The sequence below is a fragment of the Anomaloglossus baeobatrachus genome, chromosome 12, assembly GCF_048569485.1.
Source record: "Anomaloglossus baeobatrachus isolate aAnoBae1 chromosome 12, aAnoBae1.hap1, whole genome shotgun sequence".
Taxonomy (NCBI): domain Eukaryota; kingdom Metazoa; phylum Chordata; class Amphibia; order Anura; family Aromobatidae; genus Anomaloglossus; species Anomaloglossus baeobatrachus.
This window is the reverse complement of record NC_134364.1, coordinates 91560493-91571336: the sequence shown is the minus strand read 5'-3', so window position 1 is coordinate 91571336 and position 10844 is coordinate 91560493. Positions and strand designations below refer to the sequence as shown.

General features: G+C 42.7%; 1 protein-coding gene across 1 annotated transcript; it reads right to left on the bottom strand.

Annotated features, from left to right (window-relative positions):
• Positions 1–2155: 2155 nt before the first annotated feature.
• On the bottom strand, positions 2156–6651 carry TXNIP (thioredoxin interacting protein). Its single transcript, XM_075331278.1, has 8 exons — positions 6275–6651; positions 5671–5743; positions 5394–5541; positions 4859–4961; positions 4494–4750; positions 4226–4385; positions 3935–4086; positions 2156–3801 (listed from the first exon to the last, which is right to left on the bottom strand). Exons 1-8 carry the CDS (start codon positions 6522–6524, stop codon positions 3769–3771), a joined length of 1176 nt encoding a protein of 391 aa, XP_075187393.1. The 5' UTR covers positions 6525–6651; the 3' UTR covers positions 2156–3768.
• Between the last annotated feature and the right edge of the window lie 4193 nt (positions 6652–10844).

Genomic DNA, 10844 nt, shown 5'->3' with positions numbered 1-10844 from the left:
AATGCTTCCTTATTGGTCTGCGTACAAACATGGCAGCCTTCAGTTCGTTCATTAGTAGCCTTACAAAAATAATTACATTTGGCTTTGGCAGGGCATATCCCTGGTGTTAACAAAATAAAAACATCGTGGCCCCCCATGCAGCGATGGATACCGCGCCTCACGCCATCCTATGCCTCCAGTCCACTCCACCTATGTGCAACTGAGGAAGGTCCGTTGTGGACCAAAAACGTTTTTTTTTCATGCACATTAAATAAACTTGCATCACTTTCAAGTTTGGGAGTGCCTTGTTTAATTACAACAAAATAAGAGGTGGTCCATTACTCAGTATTAGTGGCCACATCGATGTAAAGCTTAGAGAAGGCTTTTCCCAATTGTGCCTCTGAGCAGTGCTATTGCTGTCCGCTCAGCCCCGTTACGACCCTTGGGCTCTGACCTCTGAGATCCGGTGATGTCATGTCAACTTCCAGTTGACCCGACTTCACAGAGGCGGGACCCAGTCTTCGTGAGAGACTGGGCTGTGGGTGGAGTTTCACCGCTCATCACAACCCAGCATTGCTCCCGCTAGCAGCGCGTGCACAAGATGCTGGGGTGTGACGAGCAGTGAAACTCCACCCACAGCCCAGTCACTCACGAAGACTGGGTCCCACCTCAGTGAAGTTGGGTCAACTGGAAGTTGATGTTGACATCACCGGATCTTAGAGGTCACGGAGCCGGGGGGGGGGGGGGGGGGGAGCATGTGATGGGGATGAGCAGACCGCAATAGTGCAGCGTCAGAATTTACGACACAAGGGATTTAGAAAAGCCTTCTCTGAGCTCTATATCAATGTGGCCACTAATGCAGAGTAGTGGACCACTGTCACGGTCAGAGACAGGGGTGTCCAGATTGGATACTATACTTGCATGGCGCTGCATCGTGTCCTATTGTACACCAGGCAATCTGTCTGATGAAAGTCTAAGTTAAAGACAAATATTATTTCCTGGATTTTCAGTTACCAATAAATTAATTTTTTTTTCCACTTTCCTCACAGTGGGAGTGACTGATTTATTTTTGTCTATTCAATTGGTGCGGTGGTTTTCAGTCAGTGGAGCGGTGTGGCCTGGAGTCATGGGGACTCAGCCGTGCAGCATGGGTGTTGTGAGACATCAGGTCACCTGCCCCGCTGGTTAGCATACAGTGCCGCACAGTTTAAGGCTTCATAAAAGTTAAGAACCCACTCAGAGGTTCGCCGTGACATGGCAGTGGGCTTCATACAGTCTGATCAGAATGTTAAACCAAGAACCTCATTTTTGCTTAGCGGCATAAGATCAACTGATGATTTTTGGATGTGTGGTTCATGTTTAAATTCTCCAGTTATGCTATGTTCGCTTCAAGTTAGGGCTCTTGTCCACTTGCGAGTAAAAAAAAATCCCTGCAATACTCAGTCAGAAAAGTGAGTAGAGTGCCCTGTGTATGATCTGCGTATGGTGTGTGGTTTTTTTTCTCACATAGCATCCGTATGACATTCGAGCATCATGCGAGTGCTATGCAAGCAGCGGTGGACTGGATACCGGAGGAATCTCCAGTAATACCAGGCCTGGCCGCGGTTACCTGCACTGAACTCCGGAGCTGTCACCTGAGCTTCAGAGTTCAGCCCGGTCTGTCCAAAGCTGTCATGAACTGAACCACAATCGCCGGGGAATCAATCACTCGGCGCTCACTGTTCAGTCTAGGCTGCACTCCGGAGCTCAGGTGAGAGCTCCAGAGTTCGGTGCATGTAACCGCGGCCAGGCCTGGTATTACTGGAGATTACTTCGGTAGCCAGTCCAACGCTGTATGCATGTGTGTAGATTGTTAAGGATCCGTTGTGACATTCGTATGCCATCTGTATGACATGCGAATGCCACCTCTATTCTGATTTTTTTTCTCGCCACCATAGGCTAGCATGGGGGTGCGAGAGCTGAGACTCTGTGCAAATCGCAGCATGCTGCGATTTCACGAGTCGTATCGTATAAAATTAAGCTAGTGGACAATGCCTCATAGCTTAACACTGGTGCGAGTGCGATCCGATTTTTTATCGGATCGCACTCGTCCATGGAAATCGCAAGTGGACAGAAGCCCTTGAACCCAAAATTACTCTACCCAGCTCCACAATTTTAGTTCACAAGAAACATCAAGTTTTTTTATATTGAAACTTTTATTTAAAATTAAAAAAAAGAACACCCAAAATTGGGCCACGGTACAAAATACAAAACGTTTCTTGACAAATATACAAAAGAAAAACAAAATATATAACCCACAGTCAATGTTTACATAAATCTCCTCGGTGCAAGCATACATTCAATAGTATACGAGAATAGTACAGTACAAATACTATTTAAGTGCATTCTCATAATCTATAAAAATACTTGAAAGCAGGCAGACATCTGAACAAAACAATAACCAAGAACAATTATAGGTCAAGAAATTTTACCAGGGAAACAAGGCAAGCATTGGCGGTAGTACTCACAATCATTTACTTTATGAAATTACTTGCCATGAATCTTGGTTAGCTATCCCAGACCAAAGTGCATAGAAACAAAAAAAAAAAAAATAAAGTATGGCTTCAAATTACACTGCAGCATTTTTATAAAGCCCTTTAAGTATATACCCCCAGTGCACTGCTGGGGGCAATGAACAGAATCCCTTTTATTGCTAAAAAAAAAAAAAAAAAAAAGTAATTCAGGAGTGTCACAGTTTGTGGTTACAAAAAGGTGAAGTAGAAAATAAGCAGCAGTCCGTTTTTTTGCTACCGTAAGACAAAACCGGTTGCATTGAAGAGACCTGGAAGACCTTCTTGCTAAAGCAACAGAATATGTTGTAAGTGTAGTGGTTGAGTCTACAATGAGCCTTAAAAGGATAATATCGATGAACTGTGTAAGGTAATAAGTGCTTAGACAGGAAAAAAAAAAAAAAAAATATAAAAAAATAAAACAAATTATAAAGTATAACACTGCTATAAACTATAATACAAACACCCTCGAGACAATAAATAATAATGCTTGTTACATAATCATGCAGCACATAATTATCTAGATTTCTCTAAGAGCAGTATACACATTGTGCTCAGGATTTGAAGCGAGCGCCATGACATACCAAGAGGAGACATCACCCCCTGAAAAGAAAAAAAAAAAAAAAAAACAAAAAAAAAAAAAAATCTCCATTCACCAAACCAAAATTCTTTGTCTATGTAACCTTCTTCATAGAGAGCGCTCATGAAGCATAGATTATTTCTCCCTTGCCCTCAGCTGGAATGATAATTAAATGTGTGTATGAAAAAAAACTAAAGGCACCATAAAACATGGCAGATCGATACATTTTTGCTCTAACATTGATTGAAATACTTCTGACTCAATATAAATATGTAAAAGTTGATCATGAGATCAATCATTATGAAAGATGCTCATTTGGTATTAAATCAAGACCTAAACACTGTTTTCAAGTGATTGAACAGTGTTTTTGGAGTGTCCTCTCCCTCTGCTATACACCGACGCCAGCCCGGTCGGCGAGTGAAGCAGACCACAGCCCTATCCCTAAGACTTTGCATTGTGATGGCACACCTGAAAATAAAATTAACAGTCTTTGGGTGGCAAGTCAGTCAGCAATTTGACTTTTGCATTGTTTTCAGCTTCTTGAAACAACCCCAACAGGATAAGGCCATAGGATTTCGAGAGTGAAACTGCTAGTAACAGTGCTTTATAATAAAGTTCGGAGCGACCGGTGAGTAACCAGCCAAGTGCTTCTCGTTCTGTTTAATGCACGCAGGTGTTCTTATTGGCATCAACCTGGAGGGTAACAAAAAGAAAGGTTTACTTTATCATCTCATATGTGTAAAAAAAAAAAAACAAAAAAAAAAACCAACCCAGAAAAAAAACCCCCCACACATGAAGCAAAAAGGGATTTTAGATAGATTCCTACCTCTGTGTAGGTTGGAGGTGGCATAAACTTAAACTCCGGAGCATACATGAAGATGGGACTGTCACAGATACTGTCAAACTCATCGATCAAAGGAGTCGTTGGGCTTTCTATTCTGTGGTCTTCCGGGATGATGTCCAAATAACATGGTGGTGCTAAAGAATAGAGGAAAATAGGTTTAGATGACTGTTTAACTAGAGATCAAATACTACACTGAAAACATAACTTATAAAAAAAGGAGGGTTTAAAGTAAAAAAAAAAAAAAAAAAAAAAAAAAAATAATAATATATGTACCTTCTGGAGTTCCAGGGATGTTTAATTCGACCCAGCTCATTTCAGAGCTTGCTTGACTGGCCATGCTGGAACTGCGGCTGTTAAGACCGGATGAGCTGCTGCCGATGACAAGAGGCAAGTCTAGAATGACCTTCTTCGCTCCAGGAACACTGACGTAGATCTGTAAAAAAAATAAAAAAAATAGAAGTTACATTAAATTTGTGATCTTTAGTAATTAAGTCATTTGAGATAAGAGCAAACAAACAAATAAAGTTGAGGAACTACGTACCAGCAAAGAGTACTCCACTCGCAGGATGTTGCAACCAAGGATGGATGGCTTTATCTTTGGTACACGGATGCTTTTTCCTCTCCAAGAGTCTGTCATTCCAGAGATTATGTGATTTCCTCTCACGCTACAGAGCTTCTGGGTAAAGACTTTGGTTAGGCCGTTGGCTAAATAAGTGTGTTTGGCAATAATGGCAGCTTTGGGGACAACAATACGAGAGCAGGTGTTCTCAAAGTCAGCAGAGATGCAGATTTCCTCGCCTAGAACAAGAAAGGTAAAAAAAAAATATTATAAATCGAGAAATTGAGGATAAACTGTGATTGAGTGGTCCTAAAATAATGGAATAAGAAAACCAAGAGGCAACTCACCTTCACAAAATCCTTTACGGTTAATACTGGCACTCATGGATATGTGACCATCAGGGATGAACAAGCAAGTCATCTTCTTGTGCTTCTTGCCAGAAATCGGAGACTGTAAGAAAAGGAAGCTTTGTTAGTTTGTGGAAGCCAGTGAACCTGAACTAACAGAACAGATGATAGTCTAATGATATTGACCCCTTGACTTGTGCTGTTAATTTGCAACCAAAATTACTAAACAATTTTAGCATTTAAGTAGAGACATTAGCCTTGCAGAGATAATTAGGTACCATTACAAAAAAAGGCTGCCTCTGAATGTGCACAGTAGTGAATCCTAACTTGCATCTCTCTTCTCATTGGAGCATGCTGGGACTTGCAGTTTAGAGGAAATAGGAGAGTCACATGTTAGGGATCACTGCTGAACACCCTTCATGACTTGGAATATGGATACTGACTAATGCAATGCTTACTCCTCCTGTAAGGTTGCTCATTTTATTGGACGTCTGATGAATGGGTGAAGAAAAACAAAAGAAAATGTCAAACTTACCAATAAATCTGGAGTGTTAACGTCTACAAAATCAACCACTTCGAAATTCTTTTGAACTTCCTGAGCAGGGTGTGATGGACGTTCGAGAAATGCCTTCACCCAATACTTGACGGATCCATACTTCCCTTTGAAGGTGGTACCCAAAGGCCTAGAGAAAAAAAACAAAAGATGGAGTAGTTAGATTAAGTCACCTGCATCATCATCACCTGCAGCATCATCATCATCTTCAACATGTAAAACCCGACGTATCATCCAGATGATGTACAGGATGACTTACCCCTGAGGAAGTTCAAATCCAAATTTGTACTCGTATCGATTGCCAGGTCTCAAGATTACGGAGCCATCAGAATCTGCAAGGGAAAAAAAATAAATGCATTCGTAAAACTTATAGTACAATTTTGAGCATCATGTTATCTAGCAGATCTCAAAACTAGCAGCTGGATTTTAGAATCATAAATTCTGCCACAGCAGCACTTCTGCCAACAGCTTCTGGAGGACCCGGCTCATCGCAGCATCAAGTTTCATATACAGTATGTAATACAGTACCAAAAGCACGGCGTCTCCAGCCAAGATCGGCTGCTCGTACAGAGTACGCTGCCACTGATGATTTATATGAGCGGCTGTGGAGTTAACACATAAAAACCTTGCCCGTATGGACTGGTAGTTTAATTTTGCACATCCTCCCCTAATGTGAATTGTTGGGAGGTTGTAGTTAACCCATCAATAAAAACCAAAATTACTACTGATGCAACCATGCAGTCATTCACATGTAGACCGTACCATGCTGGTAATTGTAGTTTCACCATAGAAACTAATTTGGTAGCACCATAAAGACCAATAATCACACAATTTCAGCGTACAATCCCCCCATATGCTCTTACCAGTGGGCTGATCCTCCATTTGTAGGGTGTCCTCAAATCTCAAGTATTCCATTTCCTGCTTGCAATGATGCGATCCGGAGGACCAGAGAACCTTGGCCACTCCGCAGGCCAAAAACTTGACGGCAGACACGCGGGTGACCTCACACACTTCCACCAACACCTTTCCCGTCACCTTCTCGCCTCCGCAGTAGACTTTCTCAGGGTCAGTGAAGACCACCTCAAAGCATTTGATTTTCTTGAAGACCACCATGATGATTATTAATCAAATATGGAGTAGTAAGCTTAGGAACAAAAAAAACCTGTTTGTTTTGGTTGGTATTATGATAATTGTCTATGAGCCACCAAAGCACAGGTGCAGTGAGGTCCTCATTCGCTGCTTCTGAAGCACTTGTAAACAAGCATCCGGAAGCTTCCGTTTATATATCCGCCCATCTGCAAGCCCCGCCCCTATCCGCCCCGCCCACCATGTGCATTCAGGAGCGACAGACGTGCTCACCTCGTGCACAGCGCGATGATTGGACAGCGCAATGTTGTTCCCCTAGTCAACAACCAATAGGAAGCTGCGGAGAGCCGCGTGCACAGAGCGTGCCGGCTGCGGGGAACACTGAGGTAGTGGGCGTGGCCTCCGTGCTCATTCCTCGAGTTGTTTGTGCGAGAGAGGAGGCGGGAGAGTGTGGGAAAAATCTGAGGTAAAGTGAGCTCCGTCCTGTCAGCTTCAGCTCGACATGTTTTATGACAGGAATTCCCACCAGCTCGCAGGTGGATCGTTGATAGGCAGAGGATTTTCAGTCATAGGAGCCATTACTATGAGATAATGAAGTAAAAAAGTTATTTAGTTTAGTTCAAGGTCACATTTAGAGGGAATTTTCACTTATAGGAGCCATTCCTGTGAGAACATTAAGTAAAAAAGCTGTTTAGTTATGTCCAGGTTCACATTTGGTTTCTATTTTCAGTCATAGGAGCTGTTACTGTGAGAAAACGATGTAAAAAGCCATTTAGTTTAGTCAAATTCACATAGAGGGGATTTTCAGTCATAGGAGCAATTACTGTGAGAAAATTAAGCAAAAAAAGCTGCATAGTTTAGTCCAGGTTCATATTTGGTTTAGGTGTGCAGTCATAGGAGTCAATGCTGTGAAAAACTGCAGTAAAAGAGCTGCAGGTTCATTTTTTTGGATTTTCAGTCATTACTATGAGGAAATGGGTGTGAAAAAGCCGTATAATTTACCAGGTTCACATTTGTTATTGAATTTTTTCTCATTGGATCCTTTACTGGGAGAAATAGCGTAAAGCTTTGTGTAGTTTTGGCTAAGTTCACATCTAGCACATTGGTTGTACATTGAGACTAATAACTTGTGCGGAAAAAGGCTCCCATCCCCATGAAAGGCATTTTTGGGGCGATAGAACTATTAATTTCAACATTTTCTTTATTATTTGACTGTAAAGAACAAATTGCAGAATTAGGTACATTGACGGTTCTGTTGTCTTTCTACTCACTTTGTCGGTGCTCGTGACTTTGGCTGTCCTGGTGACTTTGTCGGTCCTGGTGACTTTGTCGGTGCTCATGACTTTGGCTGTCCTGGTGACTGATGGTCCTGGTTACTTTGTCAGTCCTGGTGACTGACGGTCCTGGTGACTTTGGCGGTCTTGGTGACTTTGAAGGTCCTGGGGACTTTGACAGTCCTAGTGACTGACGGTCCTGGTGACTTTCACAGTCCTGGTGACTGACGGTCCTGGTGACTTTCACGGTCCTGGTGACTTTCACGGTCCTGGTGACTTTGGCTGTCCTGGTTACTTTGGCTGTCCTGGTGACTGACGGTCCTGGTGACTTTCACAGTCCTGTGGACTGACGGTCCTGGTGACTTTCACAGTCCTGGTGACTTTCACAGTCCTGGTGACTGACGGTCCTGGTGACTTTCACAGTCCTGGTGACTGACGGTCCTGGTGACTTTCACAGTCCTGGTGACTTTCACAGTCCTGGTGACTGACGGTCCTGGTGACTTTCACGGTCCTGGTGACTTTGGCTGTCCTGGTTACTTTGGCTGTCCTGGTGACTGACGGTCCTGGTGACTTTCACAGTCCTGTGGACTGACGGTCCTGGTGACTTTCACAGTCCTGGTGACTTTCACAGTCCTGGTGACTGACGGTCCTGGTGACTTTCACGGTCCTGGTGACTTTGGCTGTCCTGGTTACTTTGGCTGTCCTGGTGACTGACGGTCCTGGTGACTTTCACAGCCCTGGTGACTGACGGTCCTGGTGACTTTCACAGTCCTGGTGACTGACTGTCCTGGTGACTTTCACAGTCCTGGTGACTGACGGTCCTGGTGACTTTCACAGTCCTGGTGACTTTCACAGTCCTGGTGACTGACGGTCCTGGTGACTTTCACGGTCCTGGTGACTTTGGCTGTCCTGGTTACTTTGGCTGTCCTGGTGACTGACGGTCCTGGTGACTTTCACAGTCCTGTGGACTGACGGTCCTGGTGACTTTCACAGTCCTGGTGACTTTCACAGTCCTGGTGACTGACGGTCCTGGTGACTTTCACGGTCCTGGTGACTTTGGCTGTCCTGGTTACTTTGGCTGTCCTGGTGACTGACGGTCCTGGTGACTTTCACAGTCCTGGGGACTGACGGTCCTGGTGACTTTCACAGTCCTGGTGACTTTCACAGTCCTGGTGACTGACGGTCCTGGTGACTTTCACGGTCCTGGTGACTTTGGCGGTTCTCATGACTTTGATGGTTCTTGTGACTTAGGTGGATCTTTTTTCTTTTTATTGTTGATTTATAAATGTGTCTCTCATTATCCATACGTCAGTCCTGTGACAAATGGACACATGGGGGTACACCTGCCACCGGTATACTCATATTGCGTGCACTTTCAATAAACTCCGAACAGATTACTTTTCGGATGCAATGTGCTCCTTGTCGACATTATAGCACAGGCTTTTAGGGCATCCCATGTTTTTATTATGGGATACTATAAAATGTTTCCGAAGACGCTGCTGTGAAAAACAAAAGAAAGAAAAACGGTTTGTACTTTCAGCTAAAATCACATCTTGTTACACGTTTTGACTAATAATCTAGATGAAAAAAGCAGCCACCCTAGTGAATGTGAATTTTGTGGCCACGGATTTATGAATTTCGTTCTTCTATGGCACAAATATTACTTTTTATTCCATTTTCTTTAATATTTGGCTGAAATGAAGAAAATCTGAAAGTCACAACTTCTCATCTTTTTGGCCTCCTGATCCGTTTATTGTGACGTCAAGCTATTATTGATCCTTACATGTGTCACTCGGTGTCCATACTTCATTCCTAGTGATGAGCGAGCACTACCATGCTCGGGTGTCCTGTACTTGAAGTGAGCAGCTGATGCTCGGATGGGCGCAACTCAAGGGGAAAAATGAGGATTTTACCAGGAAATCCTCTGGAAAAATACTTAAGATCCACGTTGATTTTCATTATATTCAGGTACTCAACTGACGCCCATTCTGCTTTTTACAAGTACCGAGCACCCAAGCATGGTAGTGCTCTCTCATCACTAGTTATTTGTACAATAGATGAAGAAAAGTGCCAGTGGAGGGATTTATAGGGTACATCTACCCACGGTATAGGGATTATTGGTGTACTTTGAAGAAACTCTGGACAGTTAAGAAGATAAATCCTTTTAATTTGGAAGTAATGTGAACATTTTCCACATTAGATCTCGTCTGACTTTTGGGAGGCCTTGTGTTTTTTTTTTTAATCTTTGCACCATTTCTTTAAGTTAAAACCTTTCAATAAGTGATAATATGGTCGTGCTTCATTTTTCAACTACACAAAAAAATAAATTCTCCACGAGACTACAATTGTGCTAGTTGCAATTGAGGAATTAGGCTAAAATATCTAGATAACCAAAACCATGTACAAAAAAAGAATAGATGAATCCAAGTAACATTAGCTTGAAAAAAGGTCAAACTAAATATCTAACAGGAATAAAATAACATAGTCACTATTAGGCAAAGGTGACGTGACCATATTGTACCCTGAGAAAAATGGTCCCATTATACTAATATCTATTTTAAATCTAGCACTAAGCTGTCAATCTGTGATATATAAAAGCAAATCAAAGGCATTTCATGATTCCCTATTGGCTTGTATGGCCAAGTCTGATCCCCAAAACACAGATCAGAGTAGTACCTGCTCTGAATCTCAAAGATCCGTGATAAGAGTAGATCCTTTCAACTCTGAGTCCTTGTGCTGTCTGATAACAAATTGGACAACACAAGGCACATTTCTCATGGGCATATAAATTTAGCTTTCGGTATGTTGGAATCAGTAAGATCAGTCAACATTTTTCTTATGTGTACAACTTTTTCGTGATGACAAGCCTATCCAATTGTTGTTTGGAATTAGGCATAACTTTTTGGTAATATTGCTAATGGTGAATGGAACCGAGCAGCAAATCTGATCTGTCTACTACTAGGACAACTCCTTCTCGTTCCACATGCCCCAGTAAAATAAAAAAAAATAACAACTTATACTCACCCGCCGTGCCGCTACCATTCCAGCAGTTTCGGCACTCGTGTTTTTGGGC